We start from the raw sequence: 20,585 nt of genomic DNA, 5'->3' as shown, positions 1-20,585 counted from the left end.
CTGGAACAACAGACACCTATTGTGAGTAATTACTGGCCCTATGTAAACAAGCCTTAAGCCGTGCCTGGCGTTATGAATCAATAAAATTGACAGCAATATGACATCACAACAGAAATCAAGTTTTGCACCAATCAAATGATGTTTCTCTTTTCGCACTAATGCCAGGTTTATACTTAAGAGTTATAAGAAGGCCAGTAGGCAGTGCATCCGTAGAAAGGTTGAAAAATGCTGTTCGATTGATGGCAAGTAATTGCCCCAATGGGAAACAACAAGCTGCTTTATTGTATCTTTTGCTTACTGTAGAATTGTGTAGAATTCGGAGTTTTTTTTTAGATGCGAGGTTGCGTTTTTCCTTTCATGTTATTTGCCATTTCTTATCTATAGTTTTCCAAATTTACGTATGCTGACCTTTCTTTTTTTTAATTTTACCATGTTTCTTTGTGTAAATATCCATCATTTTAATACAATAGGCAATTTAAAAGAGATATTCAGGGACGCCAAAACGGCAATTTATAGCCAACTCTGGAATGCCTGAATCTATCTTATGAATTTGTGGCAAACATAAATCAGTACCTTTCTGTGCATGCGTTATCTACTGGCCGTCTTATAACTGGCCAAATGTAAACCCGGCATTATGATATAAGGAACGAGTATTCTAAATTCTTTGAGTTTTTAAAATACCGCGGGAAGACCGTTTGTATTTCTGTTTTTATCCTTTTCTCCGACTCCATAACAGTTTAGATATGGATTCTAATAAAGATTCTGGGATTCAGGAGGTATATTTTGATTGATTTCTGCGAATAGATAAGCTAAGTTTTTCATTTCAGTACTTTAACATTGAAATGCATGTATTATAAAATATGTCACATTGGGAAATTTGATTTTATTCCCTTACTATAAAAACATTTTATATAAACTGCACTCTTGCATAAAGCTTCACAATAGTGTTAATTTCGCTTTACTTAGTACGTAACTAAGACATCTAATTAGGATATGTACGGTACACTAATACGAGGCATTAAATCAAATTTTCTTATTGTTTAATATTAAAACAGGCAGCACGGAGTATATGCATCCATTTTCATAAGACACTAAATTATTATTTATATTTAAGAAAACTACTTTTAATTTAATATGTAAATAACAACGTGCTGATTCAAACACTTAAAATTTTACATCCCTTTCCTTTTACTTACAAATTAAACTCAACGACCCCTGAAAAATGATTACTTAATTTCCTACTTGGATGACACACCCTATTTCGGACATTTATTTTAATTTCTAAAATAACATAAAGATTTAGGTAAATGAATTTAAATTGATTTTTTTTCATTTTAAACTAGTTTTCAATTTATTGTAGATTTAAAACTAAAAACTCAGCAATTCGATGCACGAGTCGGACTTGTCAATGTATGCGAAGAGTTGAATATTGAACTGTTCTATTTTGACGTTTTTTAACCTCGTGCATCATATCTTAATAATTGAAAGTTCAGTCACTTTCATTTGCAAATTAAAGCATTTGCAGCGTGGTTAAATGTGGCTTTTGCGCCATTAAACCAAACTAAAGCAACTGCAAATTATTAATACTAGAGTTTTAAATGAAATGACAGATAATTAGGGAAATGTATGGAACGGTGTAAGGCCTCTAATATGGATGCAAATTTGAAATTTAACCAGTGAACTGTTCCGACATCTTCGGAAAATGCGCATATAAATTTAGCAATGTATCGCAAAAATTCAGTGATGACAAGTATACTCGTCCAATTGAGTGTATGCAATATGAAATTATGCTGTAATGAAATGACTTTTATGTTTTTATTTCAATAATCACATTTATTTATATACTTTAACTAAAATACACTTTTTTTGCATATGAACGAGAAGTAACGTAAATTTATCAATTTAATTTACTGTTAGAGAACGATATTGAGCAGAGCATATTACAGCGTATAATAATCGTTTATTTGATTCTTTCATTTCGAGTTGGCCTCAAAATATTCTAAACGTCTAGAAATTTACAAATATGTTTTTACTAAAATTGTAATTCAAACTGCAAATTGTCAATACTTGTTACTCCTGACGAATAAACGCGTCATAACGCAAAATGTACTTTTTCCATGACGAGTACACTCGTTAAAAGCAGTTAATTGGTTAAAGATATTTCGCAAGGAAACAACCGTTGCTAAATTAAGCAAAACATTAAATTGAACTTGTTAGCAACCTTTGATCCCGGCGAACCAATTGATAGGTAAAAGACAGCTTGAAATATAGTCGATGCATTTAGTTCGTTAACAAATTAAAGTCGTGCAACTACCAGCAGTTATTGGTAATTGGGATAATTGATGGGTATAATTTAATTGGGATAATTAAATTGTAATTGGGATACTTTAAACAATGATTGCTGTGTACTAAAGAGGAGAGGGGGGGGGATACGCAATGCAATTAATTGAATCGCTGAACCACTATGGACAGTACGGGAAAATGTGAACAAAGGGATTCGCGAATTGCACTTAGTATTATAGCACGAAGCTAGTATTCTACACCCTCCCCCTATCTGTTTGGCACAGTGTAGTCATATTTGGATCTTGTACTGTTAAATCTCAATTACCAATCTACTCAGACACCCATTATGAGGGCTTTGTGCTTCCAGTTTCGTAAGTAGTCGATTAACCAGTTAATCATCCTGGCTGTTCTTGTTTTAGTCGGGGGATGAACCAATTTGCCCTTGTGCCGTTTTGACATCTCGGAGAATATAAAAGATGGAAGTTTGGACATCTATGGAGATTGATGTCCGAATCTTTGGGTCGTGGCTAATGATAGTCTCAATCTATTCAGAAGTAGTTTGTCCAGTTATGTAATGAAGGTAATTCGCCTCCCAAACCATTGTTACCTACAAACTAGAACCTGCTCATTTTTTGGTAACTTCTTGTATGCGAAAAAATGATAAAATTATTCATGTTAGTAAACATTTAATTTGAAGCTGGAGAAAAATCGTTACATTTTAAGCTGTTTTAGATGTTTTCGTGGACATATTGCTTGGAGATTTGAGAAAAGGGATTATTTTTGTCAGATTGCTAGAAGAGGTCTTATTAAAGTTAGTCTTAACCTTACTTTGAGTCCCCTAAGTAAGCCTTCATGTAATGATGGAGTGTTCCGGATTCATATTACAACACTTGGTTTCTCTTTTACTATATCTTGCAAAATCACCTTGGACTCGGTAACCTGAAGAGAACATGAAGTACTCGAATGACAAAGAGGTAAATGAAGTCTGTTCAGTAGATGTTTCATAATATCTTGGTTACTAATCATTTAAATCTATTCTTTGTCTAAAATATTGATTAATATCCTTATATTACTATAAACTTGTTTATAATAATCTGAATCAAATGAATCGTTTTTTTTTCCAGGAATTTACTAAGGGAGCTTCAAATGACTCAACTTTGAATCCAGGTAAGTCAACAACTCAGTTTTTACAAAAAGGATTCATCTAGCAATGACTCGCTTAAAAACAAAACCAGAAGAGACATATTTTTTCTAAAATATTGATCAATGTCTGCATTTCTAAAAAATGTTCAATTATGTGCCCATGTCGCTTAGTCAAAAAGTGTATTTTAAGAATGAAGATTTATTAGAAGCAAGTCCTCTCGCTGGTGTGGAACGGAAGGTAGAAGGGGAGGGGGCTACCAGCTCGGGTGTCGTCCTCGTCATCTGAACGCGGTTTAAAATTGCAAGGTTCGTCCCCAAATAGCCCTAGTGTTGCTTTAAAACGAGACGTCAATATAACTGAATTGAACTTATTGGGAAGCAAAGGTGAATTAGGTTGAGAATAGTGTTTGAACGTATTTGAACATCTTTTATCTGCGCATTTCAATCTAAATTGGGAAAAAAAAGTTTCATTTTGAAAGGAGCTTTGATTGGGTTGAGTTCGGAAGGTATTAAATAAGATAATTACAAAAGAATAGTTGAACTTAATTTCGCTGTATTTCAAAATTTATAAAAACTAAGAAAATAATACCAAATTCATTTTTTCTTAAATTATTCCAAAAAACATTTCTTAAAATATAGAAATAAGAATTTGAAAACAGCGGGGTGGTCTCCCCGAAATTTTCTATTACACTCTAATAAATGCCCCCCCCCAGCATAAAATTATGGACCTCGGTCAAAGATCATGAGTGATACAATTTTTAATTTCATACAGGAGAATTTTTCATTGTATGGTAAAGAAAACTGTATTAATTGTACGGCAATGGCGAACAGTGGTTACACAATTATGGATTTTTGGTAGGAATTCGCGTTTCGACTTGATCGAGCATGAGATGTTTGGCGATTAATCACCTTCAAGCTGTTAATGCGCATTAGCCAGGAAATAGAATATGCATTTCTGATGTTTTTTGGCTGACTGAAACCAACATTCAAAGAAAGGACGGCAATTGTAATCGCCAGAACACGTACTCGGTTTCATTTAACTCATTGGTTTTTCGAATTATTATGATTAATGCATGCAAAAGTACGGACTGACAAACGATCAACCCCTTGACAATGTTGATTTTAAATGTAATACGCATCAATATTTCAGATGCTTAACTGGTGTACCGAATTGCATCTATCCAGTCACCTACATTATATAGTTGTGCTCGCTTGTACTCAGATCGCAGGAAAGGCTTTTTTCGTATGGGTTTCGTTCAAAATTTGATAGAAATATTCAGATTAAGTGTTCAGACCATATACCAAATTTCATTCATCTACCTCAAAGCGTTTTTTAGTTGGTATTCAAACGGATAGATGCAATTCCAAAAATGTGGTTCGGATTCAGGGAGATCTGACACGTAGATTCTGAAATATCTAATTTTGTGTCGATACAATACTGTTTTTGTGTTCTTCCTGTATGAGAAAGTAATTAGCATCTTGCTTCTCTCAATTTATTCCAAGACGTGCAATTTAAATACACGAGTTATTTCAAAATCCACACTTTATAAGCATTTTTTATTTAGTATCCTGCGTCATGTTATATGCATTGGTTGGATTAGGAAATTACGATAATCAAATGATTGGTCAGTGGTCGCCTGCTCAAAATGCAGATATCGTAGTGTAGGAAATATCAAATAATTAATCATTTTTAGGGCTCCGCAACATTAAGGCTCTGATATTTATATAAATTTATAATTTCTTAGAATATAAATATTAGGCTGTAATTTAATTTACTCAAGGCTTGAATTGAATTAAATGTTAAAATATTATCTTTTTAGAAACTTTGTATTATGTTTATAAGGCAATATTTTTGTCCGTAATTAAAATCCAGTGCTTCTATTATTTTATTTAAATTTGAATCTTAATTTTGTTTTTCTGTTTTGTGAAGTATTGAAATCAACTGTCACAAAAGGGATCAGTAATGAGAAGTTTTGTCAGTTCATCGGGATTTGTTACATAAATCTGCTTATATAAAGAATAAAAGTCGATAAAATATCTAAATTCAAATGAAAACGGCGTGGAAAAGTGGCCACCGGCCACGCTACAACCCTTTCCTTGGAAAATATGTCGCGTCATCGATGGGAGGAGCCAGACCCCAATCTTGTTCTGTACACATCAAGGTGGAGATCAAAGCCAATGGAAGCTTCTCGTCCTCAATGACGAGTTGCCCTTCAGGGGGTAAGTAGAGGAAGGAAGGAAAGAATCGGAGCCTTGCATTGTCTAAAATTCTCTAGACAGCTTCGTTTGTCTTGCCTCGTGTGACAATCGTAGATTTCGCAACTCTTCTCTTCCAGCGGACGTAAACTGTACTTTGTCTTCGCGATGACGTCGGATAAATATCGACCTCTTGATCTGAGAATTTGCTTAACTTTCCAATGCATGGCTCATCCTTTTTGAGATTTACTATTTTAATCCTATAATAATATAAGGGCATTTGAAATATTAAAGCATTTTTGCATTATGAATTTGTTGCTTTTATTGTTACGAATTCGTAATGTTTCCTAGCAAGATTAGTTCCATCGCAGGAAAGACCGTTTTACAATCAATCTATTGGATACTGATCGGATGCTGGAGCAGTGACCTCCCGACATGGTGACAAGCTCGGTTGCCATTTGGAGACAAAATGGATATTAGTCTTCAAGAATTTTGGCGATTGAAGCAGAAGGAGCTGAGATACGCTTAACTGTTCCAGAACTTCTCTGCCTTGCTCCGGAAATTATAAAAGGCCGTCGATCCAAATTGTAGACAGTAATTTAGTAGTAGAACCGTATAGAGTCAAAGGCGAACTAGTTGGATCAGTCCAGCGAAGCGTAAGCATTGAGTGAAGCTCAAGCGATTGATGAATTGAGATGTGTCGAATCGGGGTTTTTATATTATAGAAGCAGCATCGACTCGTGTGAAGAGTAGCCAGTCGTGTAGTAGTGAATCGGCAGTTGGATACAGCTAAAGTGATGAAGTACTTAAGTGAAGTATAGAATTGCCGGCGTTTGGAGAGACCGTAGAAATTAGTTACGTAGATACCCTGCTGAATTCTGTCTGGCCTCCTTGTGTGCTGTGTTATTAGATTGCGCTGTGGTAGTGCTACTTGTGGGATGCTGTATATTGCTTGTGTACGTCTCGGCTGTGTTTTGTGATCTGTGTATTTGTTTTCGTTTTGATAAACGTTATTTGCTATTGAGGCCTGATAATTGTGTGTGTTGCAGCATACACCCACTACAATCGAGCTCGTTGACTTTACGGAATGAGTGGAGGAAGTTCCATAACAGTAAGTTCATTTAATTGCAGATTAAAAACTCATAATTCGATGCCCGAATCAGATTCGTCATTTTATGCGAAGGGATTAATCATTCTCGATAACTCTTGTTGCTGCAGATGGAGTTTCCTTTTTCATGCTGAAAGAAAGATGAATGTGGAAAATGCAATTTCGTTGCGATTAGGGACATTGGTATAGTGACAGCATAGCTGTGTAGAGATTGAAATTCGTAATTTGATTTCATCAAATGTCTTCTGTTTACACTAGCTTATTGCACACTAAATTCGTTGGATGAAACGTTTCTAATTTTCAATCAACAGCGAGGAGTGCTGCTTCGGTATCGTTTCGGTTCCCAAATGAACATCTATTGGTGTCCTGTCGCACAACGTGTGTGATGCTACCTCTGAAGTACACACGCTGTTCGATAGATGAGCATAAACACATGATACCAATAGCAACACGTATGATATTGCTATTGGCTTTATTTCATTGCTGCGTCATTGATTTTAGATTATTGTCTTTAATCCTTTTAGAGTCGAAACGACGATACATCGTTGTTTAGCAACACTTTCAAAAAATGACAATGACGATATATCGTCACCTAGGCGAGAGCATTTTATTTTTCTAGAAGTATTGAAATACAATTATTCTTTCGTTATTTTGTAACATTTCTTTTTAATTTTGCTAACATTTTTTAAATGAGCTTCTTCCCAAACCCTAGTCAGTTCGTCAAATTGGTCCGGCATTAAAAGGGTTAAAATTATTATACGAAAGGGGAAAATATTATATTTGTTCTACTAAATGTGGACGTTATTGTTGTAGATTTGTTCTTTTAAGTGTATGTTGGCACAAGTTGCTTTATTTAGTGAATTTACATAAAGTTCTCACAAATTAACTCGCCACTTTGGCGCGGAAGCTCGATGCGCGGCGTTAACTTTTTCTTTTAAAGACTCGGCTTACATTTAAAACATCGCTTGTAAGTTTAAATATTAATAAAGTGTCACTTTAAAAATTCTTATACACTGAATTGTGTGTTTGTCATCATTTTAAGTTAGAGGTAAGAGCGCTACAAAACGTTTCGAGTTGCTGGTCCGTCTGCGCGAAAACGGCCTCCAGGGCAAAGGATTTTCTCAAAAGATATTGCCGGCCTCTGATGACGTTTGATGCAAGGCCCTTAAAGCTGCAGGTTCCAATAACGCCTCTATATGGAAATGTAATACTACCTTAACAAGACTTGGAGCAAATCGCACCTTTTTGAGACCCATGTCGGATTGAAATATCAAGGGTAGCATGCACCATAGATGGAATCTTGAATATAAAATAATTTAAATGAACACAAAAATCTTCTTAACCACGCACTGACTTTAGAGCGCAAGCAGCAACTTTAAACGACAATTTTGAGTCAATATTCAATCGAACGTTTTTGCATTAATACGCGATATTTATCGAATCATCAGATTTAAGTTGAGCAGTTATAATGAGTTTTAAAACTTCATTACACTATGGGTAAAAGAATAATCAGTCGTCGCATTATGATCATGTCTGGCATTTATACCAAATGAGACAGACGGAAGTGCCAAATGAATACTTTATTTCGGAAAATAGGGATTATTTTATAAACTGTAGCGTTATTGAAATCTGCGATTTCGTACATTGTTTTCAGTCCAATAACATCATATTAACCCTTTGCCTTCTGGAAAGCAATTCGAAGCATAATTATTCACCTAATACAAAGATTTGTTTATTCCTCTGAAAAATATACATAATTGAATCGACTTGTAGACTTATTTTTCAAAGAAATTCGACATCTTTTTAACATTCTGAAGGCGTTTTTAACTATCAAAATTAAAAAATAAATAAAACATCAAAATGCCCCGTCTTGAATGGGGAGTGAGAGGCACCATTCGAATGGAAAGGGTTAAGATGAAATGTGAAACTATCTGACTCTATGTGAAATGAAACTATCTGACACACAATTTTGAAATTGACAGGGTCTTCAACTGAAGGCATAGAGGACAATGCATGTTTAGATCATCATACGTCTTGTCCAGCGATCCTGGAACCTTCAGAGTACGATCCCCTTTTCAAGAGGGAGACAATTAGAAAGCCATTAAAAACATACAAAGCCATCATGAGATCCTTCACCTCTACGGAAGTTTATAGAGACTCCGACGAGCTATCAAATGGTAGAGAGTCTGGGCGGCGTACAGGTGGAAGCGGTTCACGTTGCTTTGACTTGTTCAAGCGTTACAAGAACTTTGCTGTAAAAGTCAGAAAATCTAGTAAGTAAACTTCTTTTGTTGGTAAAATTTATTACTGCTGTTGTTGTTGTTTATCCTCAAAAGATCTGAAATATGTCGGATCAGCTGAAGTTGGTTTTTGACTGCCAAAAAATCTAGACTAAGGGGATCGGATATTAAGTCCCCCTTAGAAAGTCCGATGTAACTCAGCGTGTGATCCGGTGAAGCTGGGTGGTCACATTTCAAAAGTAGGGTGGATTTTTTTACTACTTTTAAAGGAAAGACACTTAAGGTGGCCACTTTTTAGTCTAGCCAGAGCAGTCTGGGGGTCCACGGTAACATTTGATTTCTAGCAGATTGCCAGGGGATGTTTCCGTGTACTATTGGTGTGCAGGTGGAATACACCATATTAAACCGAGTTTAGATCTTTCATTCGGATATAGTTCTTAATAATTAAGCGGAGAACCAGTGGCCGTTTCATTCTCACTACCCTCTTTGGAAAATCTATCTGCGACCTCATTACCACTAATGTTTACATGTAATGAGATTCATTGGAGATGGACGTCGTGGTTCTGAGAGCTCTTTCTCAGTTTGAGCAGAATAGATACGATCGTTTGCAGAGTACCAGCCACTAAGAGGTTGTAGTGTTCTGCGACTGTCCAATAAAATCCGTCTTTCCCAAAATCACGATCATTATACGATAGCATCAAGTTCTACATTATTCGCAATTAACTCAATCCTGAAGACGGCAAGTATCAGGCTTGCATTGCTTTATTGTAGTCCCAAGGTGTGTGTGTGTGTGGGGGGCTAATATAAATACCGCTGCCAGTACGATCTTCTGTACGACTACCATAAGTATAGACATGCACTGCATCTTTAGGAATGCAACCAATAATTTCTATTGGTACAGAGAGCTATCTAAGATCTTCATGTTCAGTTTGCTTTTTTGCAGTGAATTCCAGATCAAAATGGAGAAATTCTCGAGTCCCTCTGAGGGATCAATGCAGAATCTTAGATAGACATTCAACGTACCAAGAGATCGGGTTTCTTGTTTCAGCCAAGCTGAAAGGGATGCATTTCTTGAGTCTTTGATCGCTGATATTACTGTTTTTATTGTATGTCGTCTGGAGTAAGACTGTTTTGAAGTAGATGGATGACGTTGATTCATCATCCAGACATCGTATGATAAACTTGCCTGCCATCCTAACACATTCGCTGTCCTGGTTTACACCTGTGAACTGGATCATGACCTTCTATATAGCAATCAAGAGATGCGTCATCTAACTACAGGGTGATCCCAAATTCCTGATGCAAAATTTACGAATCTGTTCTTGGACATTCACATATTGTATAGAAACATAGGGGCGCAAATGAGGAGGCGAGGCGCGAACACATAAAATTAGAGATGAAATAAAAAGCTAAAGCATTGGACAGCGTCTTGACAAGTGGGACATCTGCACCATCAGTTCAAAATTAAGTCCACCTATAGTGATGCATGCTAGCTTCTGTGAAGTGATTGACGCACATGTTGAAAGATGTTAGGCATTTTGTGTGCAGTAGTTACAGGTATTCGAACAACAAAAATCTTTCGATTCGCATAAACACGATTCTTCAAATATCAACATAAAAATCTATATTGGATAGATCGTGATGGCCTTGATTCATTCATCGCGCCTCAGAAACATGCATTCCTTTTCCATTCCATTAATACCTTTTCTCATTCCTTTTACATCTCATTTCCTGCGTTTGAACTTTATCCCAACATTTGCGCCCGTAGATTCCTATGCAATAAATGATATTAAGGTCCAGCACCACCCATTAATATTTCTGAGATGTGGATAGTTGTTAACTAATTATAAATATGAATCGCAGGCAAGTGCGGGTCGTGGTGGCCTAATAATAGTCTCATGTTCGGGACCGGAAGGTTCCAGATTCGAAACCGATTTCACCGAAGAACCGTCGTGTAAGCGGGTCTGGTGCACGTTAAATTTGTCGGGGCCAAACGTCCTCCCGCTGGTGTGGTGTGGAAATTTGGATCGGCTGGTGCCAGCTCGGGTATCGTCCTCGTTATCTGACCGAGTTCAGAATTACGAGGTCTACCCCAAAATAGCCCTTGTGTTGCTTTAAAAACGAAACGTTAAGGTAACTAAATTTTAAAAAAAACTACAAAAGATTAAAAGTTCTCAATTGTGGGCAACACATCAGAGAAAATGGATAAGTTAGTAAATTTCCTTTTTGCTCTTTCAAATATATTCGCCTTTTTTCGATCTTATATAATTCTTGTGATCGTGTAATATCCTGATTATAATTATCGGAATAATGCATTTCAAAAGATGAAACATTTTGCAAAAACGATTTATATAACTATGTATATGCTATCAAATCGTTTTGAAACCATTCATGGGTAATAAAGAAGTACAAGAACGGTTACGTTATTTAGATTGGGGGGGGGATTTCGTTTACAATTACTAAACTATTGCCATTTTATTTTCTAGAACTCATCTACATCCTCCAGATCTTGTTGATGTTGCTATCTTTTTCGGCAACAGTGATGGGTAAGTAATTGCATTTGCTATATAAAATGAAATTCTTTCAATAAATATCAACTATGTATGCAACTTGCTATATTTTTCATCAAATGTGCACATGAAATGGTATAACATTGGAATTTTGTGTTGATGTGGGCTTAAATCACTTGATTCCTGCGTGATAGGCAGCGGTAACCTGATATTGAAATATTGTCAATGACATTGGAGTCTTACAGACGTTAGGGACATCGTCCTTGTCATTTGATGCTCAACTTATTTTAAAATGATACTTTCATATAGCTCAATTTCAGGTTTCAGGCAACGAAAAGACGCCTATTTTTGTATTAATACTCTACCACGCCTTCTTTCCCTTAAGTTTGTTTCGCAACTTCGACGAAATTCAGACTCAGTGGTGCGATTTAGTCAAAAATATGCTTCGAAGAATAAGAAAGAATAACATCTAAAAATTACACTAGAAGAATAATACTCAAGAAAACGCATTGATATCTGTATTTGAAAGTTAAATATAAACTTTTCTCCAAGAAACGGGAACAGCCCGTTAGCACTAAATTGCGCTATAAACAAGCAATTGTTTCTACACTGAATCAAATTTTTCCACGAAAAGTGCTAATTTAAAGTAATCGAGACCTTGCAGGTGTTGAATTAAATCGCAACTCTCCAGGATTCATTGAACCTATCTAGGAGCAATCTGAAGCTTTGGGGGGGGGAGCTAAATTAATGTTTCCTTGTTCTTTTTGATTGTAAGGCAAGATCTCTTCCAATCTCTCACAATTTTCTTGAAATTTGGTCTCTTGGCTCGTCTAGACTCGAGCTACTTATTGGTATATCGGGTTTATCTTATAAAGTTTAATGTTTGTAATCATAGAATTTTGGAAATGATTACAGTTAATTTCTTAATGTGCTAGCATATTGGATTTTTTTTTCGTATACTAAACTATTGATCGTTGATGTGGCGCTAGAGTGATGCGCTGTAGAGTTTTAATATAAAAACACAGGAGTTTCTGTGTTGCTTGAAACCTGAAATTGAGCTATATGAAAGTATCATTTTAAAATAAGTTGAGCATTTTGAGCGGTAATCAAATGATGAGGACGATGTCCGTTTCGTATACTAAATTAAAATATATCGATAACTAAATTGAAATTGAAAAATTTAAATTTTTTAATAAACTTTTAAATTTTATTTTTTAAGAATTGATTTCATAAAGGATTTTATCTCGTAATCCATATGAAATTGCTTTTTGGCCTTTTGAATAAGATTAAAACTGGTAGTCAATTCGAAAACGCGACGACAAGCTTTTATAATTCAATGTTTTGTGAAGTATTTCAGCTATAAAAAAATGAAAGTGAAGTTTTTTTTTATAAAGAGAAACTTATATTGATAAAAAAAAATTTCTCTGACCTCCAATTCTTGGATGTAATTTTGGAAAGGACAAAAGAGTAGACAAAATTAAATATACTTTAGAAACTGAATATTGTTGTATTGTATTGTCTAGATCTAGACTGATTAAATAATGAAGCAGAATTTCCAGACAATTCTTTATTTTACAGCCCTATATATATACACACAAAGAACAATTTGTTCTACTCTTGGTTAAATAAATAGTTATTTACATCTGTAGTAGGAGATACAACAGTCAAAGTCGAAGGCTTTCTTGAAACTCCTTTTTTTCTCGGAATCCGAAATCGTGGGCGTAGTCCAACAATCCGCCTACAATTCGTTTCTTCTTTCCTAAAAAAAAAACTCTCCGCACTTTATTTCGGCGACAATCTCCGCCTCTTAATTTACATGGGTCATTTGAGCTCTCTTTCGGCCAATCGGGGTTCAGCCATATGCTCTCTCAGCGGCGCCAGTGGTCTTTTCACAAAGAGAAACATCTAGCCTCCAGATATTTGGACAACCCTTTCTCTTTGAAGGTACTATCAATATCTCTTGGACGAGGAATTCCACATGTGGTCTTTCACTGTAGTCGCTAATGAACAGATGCGAGACCACCCAGGTGAAAAGATCCCCTATCTGGCTATCTCGAGGAGTTTAGTAAGTAACAGCGGTGACACAGCTGGCTGTAAATGTCTTATCAATACTGGGAAACGGAGAATGTTACATTATAAATATAATTAAAATTGCGATTTCAGAATAATGGTATTAGTATCAATAGTACTGCTTTAATCCAACCAAAAGGAATGGTTTCCCCCTACTTTCTCCTTTACTTACTAATGAGGCTTCTATTCCAGTGAACGCTTTGCATGCCATTGGCGTTTAATAGTTGCAAAATATTAACAATTGGCGTGAGTTTAGCATTTTTACCGAATCTGTCGTGATCCTTGGCTGCCATTTTGGCGATGAATCCCTGGTATGCAGTTAATAGTATTATCCGAAAATCGAATTTTTGAAACGCGTTTTCTCCAATCGATTGAAACAAAAATTTGAATCAAAACTATAATTGCAGTTGCAAGATCGTGTACCATTTTTGATATATTTAAATCATTGTATTGTTGTATTATTGACTAATTGTTTTACATGTTTTTGAAAGTACAGACCGATAAATGGAACTCCTTATTGAATTTCGCTCAAAATCAGAAGCTTCTAATTCAGAATGCTGAGCATTATCCATTTTATACGAAATTTTTTATGGGTTTACAACTTCAAAGTTCCCTCAATTCCTTCAAAATTGAGGGAACCTAGTACACCTTGTTACTAGGTGAACAACCACCTCTATGTTCCCAGTGTGACTGTCAAATGTCTGTCCAACATATATTGTCAGAATGTCCAAATTTCAATGCTCAACGTTTGCAGTTCTTTCAAAATACGAACACTCCATTACCTTTCTTACTTGATAAGACACCACATGTTCAAATTTTTGCATTTTTGAAATAGATAGGTTTTTATCCACATATTTAAGTTTTCATCTCTCTCTCAAAAGTTTTCATATTGTTTTTATAACTGAAATTTTATATTTTAATTCTGAAAAATACAGTTTGGCGCAGCATAGCCAAAATCATGGCTCTTGTGCCAATAAAATCCAGAACTCCAATCGCTCAAAATCTATTGGAAGTCTATATTAAATATGTTAAATTTCTGTACCGAATCTTATCTATATAGCTTCTTTGTTTTGTATTTATCGTACAAACTTGTATTCGAACAGCCGGTTAGACAGACTTCCTCTGAATGGATTTTTCTAAATTTGATAGAATGTACAAACTTGATTTGAGCCTATACACCCAATTTCATCCGTCAAGTTAAAAGCGTTTTTGAGTTACCTTTGTCACAGACAGACGGAAATTTTGCAAAAGTATGTTTTGGAACTCGGAGTAGGTCTCGAATGTGGGGATTCGTCCATCACGAGTTCCAATTTTTACAGGATTTCTATATTTTCTCTATACTTGGTATGCGAGAAAGTAAAAATGCCGATAAATGCTACACACTGATTTTAAAGCACCCGCATAAAAGTGCGAGTTAGTCTCGTCATTGCAATGAGATTTCAAACTGGGCGTCTTCGATTTCAGGAATGGAATATGTCGACAGCTGTCCAGCTTCTCCCAGTCTCTCCGTCCTTGCCATGTTAACGGGGGTGTTTGGCATACTGCTGATCGGTCAGTGGATGGCCATCCAATGGTGCCATCCGGATGACAGACCCTGCGACGGGCAACAGAGACTCTTAATCTTATTATTTTCTGTATTGGTCTCGGTTATGTTGGAACTTGGTGAGTTACTCTTTATTACAATATTGAAAATGCCAATTTTACTGATTTACTGTAATATGTTAAATCATCACTACTGATGCATTGCAAGCAGGTGCTTGATTTGCTGACTTTAATTCCTAATTTTTAATTTTGAATAATTTGATAACTAATTAATAAAAATGAATAACTTAAATTGTTTTTTAATTAAAATGTTGATCATTTTTCAGTTGGAAATTAAATTAAGGAATAAACATTTTCTTAAAATTTAATTACAAATGTATTCTTCTAATTGCAAATGTATATTTTTAGCTTTTAATTAAAAAAAGTTGTTATAAAAATACAACATACAGGGAATTTATTTGCAAGGAAATTGATGCACTATTTTGTAAATAAAACAAAACAACATTAGTTTGTTTAAATTTTAGACTCGTAAAAAAAATTTCGACTGGAAATCACTTGTTACATTCTTATAGAAATATATCTTCTATTAATATTGAAACCATGCGTATGAAAAGAAGTAAATGGAGGAAGGGGACCGGAATGTTACTGCGCATGCTCACCAAAGAAACACGTCACTGATGAAAGTACTGAATATTCACAAGAGACATACTTCAACTTTTATCGTTAGAGCCGGACTTCAATCGTCCGGCTCTAACGATTGAAACTGTTGAAGGAAAAGTAGCATCCATTTGCTAACGAATATAAATGAATATAATGAGGATCTAAATTGGTAATTAAATCTGAAAGTTCAGTCCGTGCGACGACCGCGGTCGCCTGGTGGTAAGTTCTCAGCATTTGGACCGAAGGGTTTCAGGTTCGAGATCCGATTCCACCATAGAACCATCGTATAAACGAGTCTAGTCCACGCTAAATCCGTCGGGTCCAAAAGGAATCATAATAATACATTGCATATTATGTGAATATAATAATATATACTTTTGATAGTAAAATATAGTTATATGCTTGAATTGTATCTCGACTTCTTCAATCACTAGTGGCTTGCCCGTGGCCGTATTCTGAAATTAATAACTGGAAATAACAAAGATAAAATGAAATTTTCATGCACTAAAACATTAATATTGCAAAATCACTTTAAACAGCATAAATTGTCCACTGATGTCTCGCGCTTTTAAAATTTATTGTAAGTGCTCCATATTTTTTTTATACAAGTTCATAATTATTTTAAAGATATTAAAACGATGTTTAAAGCTTGACGATTACACAACTTTTATTTATTAACTCTTGTCATCCTGGAACGTTTCCGAGTGACAACACCACTTGATGCTGCGATGTCCACCATGGGTTGGTATAAAGACAATAGCGTAAGCCGATTGGACTGGCCTGTCAGGAGTTCAGACTTGAATCCTATAGAAAACCTCAAGGATGAGTTGGATCGCTGAATGAAGGGGTCGCCCAAAATCGGCGAAAGAACTTTCTTGTCTTCTCCAAGCCTAGTGGAAGAAAATGCCACTATTTCATTCTCCAAACACTGGTGCCCCGGAGGGTTAGGGCTGTCATTTCCTCAGGTGGAGGCTCTACCAACTATTGAATATGGATAATTTGTGTCCAATTACTAATTGGTAGCCAATACTTGCTTATTACTTATTGGTACTTACAGGTGTCCAATTACTTATTGGTACTTACAGGTGTCCAATTACTTATTGGTAGATAGTGTGTGTATGGTGCACATTCTAGTTTTCCAAACGAAAGGTAAAAATTCCACGTTTAATTTGGATCGCCACTTTATGTAGAACGGTCAATCAAGGAAATTTAAGATTTGATTTTTTGTTTCTTCTAATTAAATCATTACATGCATAATTATATCACTTACAGTTTTATGAGTATTTAATATTTCCTACTGATTAGTGTAATAGACGGTGTATTTGTAATGTATACTGGTTAGTTTATTTGTGACAGATACGTACATTTTAATCCTTCCAGAAATCTATCTCTTCAGTAAGCTGTCGTTTAGCTTCGAGCCCTCGACCATCAACTATTGCAGCAAGGTATTCTACGACTATACCTACTACAAGTTTATTGCGGCTTTTGGCTCCATGTTTCTTGTAGTCCTGCTCTATTTCCCTAATTATCGAAGTCTAGCATCTGGTGTCGTCTGCTCGGACCCTCTGGCCGCCAGCTGCTACCTAGAAAGGATGGAAGAAGCCATATGAGAGAAAAGGAAGAAATGCCAAATTTGTGCTTCGACACTTTTGCCACCAAAGATTTTTTATGTTTTAAATGACCATTGTTTTATTTTTAAGACTGTATAGTTGACTACAATTAAACATTATTTTTAAAATTTGAGTACGTTCAATTTTTTGCAATCGCTCGTCACTTTATTTCCCGATATATGCGAATTTTTAATTACTATGTTCAGGATGCCAAAACTCCTTTATTATTTGGGAAGCTGACTGATAATTAGAGTTCAACTTCCATATGATGAGTGCTATGTATTTGAAGGGCTGAGAAAAATATCTAGATTCGAAATATTTACTAAATTTGCCTTTTTAATTTGATTAAACTGTAAAAAAAACTTTACTTCAGTATTAGGGACTTTACTTAAAACATCGTTCTTGCTTTTTCAGAAATAAAAAAATTCTGAATTGTCTCAAATTTTATCTGCCTTTTACTCTTTGATAGAAATGGTTCAAAATCCAATGCATATCTATTCAATGTAAAACCATATACCGAGTTTTAGTATTGCGTTTTCATAAATGTCTTTCTTTATTAGAAGTTCATCGAAGCCTTTTAATTTTATAAAAGTTTGTTAAAAAGATTTAAAAAAAAATTTAACTTGAGAATGTGAATATATGGAATAATTCTGGAATAAATTTATTCAAAAATAAGAAATCTGTTCTTACATTCGGGTTGAAAATACAGCCCGACACTTCGGCCGCGATGGCTCGGTGGTAAGATCTCGGCTTCCGAACTGGAGAGCTTCAGGTTCGAGTCCCGATTCCACCGAAGAACTGTCATTTAAAAGGGTCTAGTGCACGTTAAATCCGACGAGGCCAAATGTCTTCACATTGGTGTGGTGTGAAAGTTTGGCGAAGAGTTACCAGTTTAGGTGTCGTGCTCGTCATCTGATCGCGGTTCAAAATGGCGAAGTACTTTCCAAATCAGCCATAGTGTTGCTTGAGCATAATGAGGACTTGAGCATTAATACAACTAAAGTTAAATTCGGATTCTCTGTCTTCGCAATTGAAACGCGGAAGGTTATTATTTAAAAAAATGTTTTTCTTGGAACCGTTGTGAGCTTTAACGCACTCGATTTTTTTTACTATAAGAACTGCTTTTTCACATTGATAAGAAATATTTAAAATAAAATGATGGCTATTCTATCAGCTAAATGCTTGCAACAGGAGCTTCTTCCACTAGATATCTTCGAAGGCAGAAGTGCCTGCCGTTTATGGCTGACATATTTCATATCTGCGAATGCAGAATGTGCAGTATTTACCCTGGCTGCAGCACAAATTCCGAACAATTGGTGATGCGATACGACTGTTTGGCTCCCGTTGGCATACAATCGTACTATAACGTCTCGACTATCGTCCACTGCTGCATACACAAGATGTATGCCCTCCATTTCAGAGTGCTCAAATGTTTGCATGCTTACGGTAATGATGTGGTTAGCGGAGCGCCTAGTCGGGTCAGAAGGCTTAACCTCCGGTAGATTTGTGATGATTCAGAAGGCCTGGTATTCGATAGAAAACGTGATCATATTCGTGTGTTATGCAGTAAAAATGGTGGAAAATCTTTTAATTATTGCTATTTCTAATCAATTAATTCGGAAATTTAAATAGCTATCCTTGGTAGGAGAGAGTACCGTTTAATGCGTTTACTTTTCAGCAGCAATGAAGATTTTTCCCGGAAGCGGATGTAAAGTTGGCGGGGCATCTTCCTCTCGCATTCTTCGTTGTTTGGATTTTACTGAAGATGGTATTTAATGCATCTATTTTTTGCAGGATTTTGAATTCATGGAAATGGTGTAGTAAACTTAGAGAAAAACAAAATGACCTCCAGCGAAGAAGAGATTCCTGACTAGAGATGCATAATCCATGATTTTTTTGAATAGCAAATCATTTTGCTATTGTTATTTTTAAATATTTGTTCCAAATATCTGTTATTTCAATCATATTAATTACAAATTATTAATAAGTATTAAATATAGTATTTATTAATTGTAATTAATACTTAATTTACTATTTTAAGTAACGTGTGATTGAATTAATTTATCTATTTCAGCTTGCTTCTTAAATTTGATTTTTTTTCAAAACTATTTAATTTCTTTATTGGAGTAAATCATTTTCAGAAAAATTTGAATTAAATATATATGTCATCTCTTTAATATGTTTACTTTAGTTCTTTATTCTACCAAAAGATGGCGTCAGCAATAACAGAATATATACAAAGTCATGTCACAAGGAATTAAAAAAGATTTGTATGGAATAATGCATCATCAAATGCGAATATCGGAAAGTCAAGGTCGCTCTCATAAAGTGGAGAGGCGACTTCACACTTTCGAGTGAAGTCATCGCTCCGATAAATTTCAGTGATATGCAATTCAATGATACGATCATTCCAAGAATAACCGGTCCGTTCACTTTTCAATCCATTCACAGATTTCTCCTTTTCTGTTTTGTTCTAGAGCTTCCATTGGACAGATCATATTGATCATTACTTTCTATCGTGATCCAAGACCTGTAATCGAAATGTCACCAGTAAGATCGTATCAAAGATTTGAATCACACCCCTCTTTGAAAAGTATTGATCACTGATATTTGTGACTTTTTGATATTGGTTACGTAATAACCGCTCGTAAAATATTCGTCATCCCTACTCCTGACGCGTACATACTGTGCATGGTAAAAATTTTGAGCACTTGTGTTACACGTAATTTTTTAGTGCAAAATATCTCTAAAGAGTTTTTTACACCACTGTTGTGTCGCTATTTCTGAATTTTTGTTTATCTTCCAGCTTTTCAAGTATCAGGTTGGTTGTTTCTTTCAGGTTGGTTCTTCTTTGATCCTTCTTTTGTCTAAGGGATCTTTGTGTTTAAGGGATCTTCTGTTCTTTTTTTTTTTTTTTTTTGCGTGTTCTTTACCTCCCCCAAAAAATTTATGCTTTGAGTTTTGTATCGCCTTATGTAGAAGTTTAAATTGTGTAGGAAGATGGAGATAATTTAGATAGTAATGCATTTTTATGAATAAATTTTTGAAGCATGTGAGCATTGGTTCTTCTTTGATCCTTCTTTTGTCTAAGGGATCTTTGTGTTTAAGGGATCTTCTGTTCTTTTTTTTTTTTTTTTTGCGTGTTCTTTACCTCCCCCCAAAAATTTATGCTTTGAGTTTTGTATCACCTTATGCAGAAGTTTAAATTGTGTAGGAAGATGGA

General features: G+C 35.3%; 1 protein-coding gene across 1 annotated transcript; it reads left to right on the top strand.

The window, feature by feature from the left end:
* The first annotated feature begins 606 nt into the window (after positions 1–606).
* On the top strand, positions 607–17,460 carry LOC129957409 (uncharacterized). Its single transcript, XM_056069716.1, has 6 exons — positions 607–776; positions 3,408–3,450; positions 8,713–9,003; positions 11,457–11,516; positions 15,015–15,212; positions 17,133–17,460. Exons 1-6 carry the CDS (start codon positions 744–746, stop codon positions 17,360–17,362), a joined length of 855 nt encoding a protein of 284 aa, XP_055925691.1. The 5' UTR covers positions 607–743; the 3' UTR covers positions 17,363–17,460.
* Positions 17,461–20,585: the final 3,125 nt, after the last annotated feature.

This window comes from Argiope bruennichi, chromosome 11 (assembly GCF_947563725.1).
Source record: "Argiope bruennichi chromosome 11, qqArgBrue1.1, whole genome shotgun sequence".
Taxonomy (NCBI): Eukaryota; Metazoa; Arthropoda; class Arachnida; order Araneae; family Araneidae; genus Argiope; species Argiope bruennichi.
Note: the sequence above shows the minus strand (reverse complement) of the source record. Positions and strands in the feature narration are given on the sequence as shown.

What these genes read in the sequence shown, in the direction of transcription:
- LOC129957409 (XM_056069716.1), top strand. Translation starts at nt 744, where the DNA reads ATGGATTCTAATAAAGATTCTGGGATTCAGGAG. An exon ending in TGACTCAACTTTGAATCCAG is followed by an intron (nt 3,451 to 8,712) that starts GTAAGTCAACAA and finishes TGAAATTGACAG; the next exon opens with GGTCTTCAACTGAAGGCATA. An exon ending in TGTAAAAGTCAGAAAATCTA is followed by an intron (nt 9,004 to 11,456) that starts GTAAGTAAACTT and finishes TTTATTTTCTAG; the next exon opens with AACTCATCTACATCCTCCAG.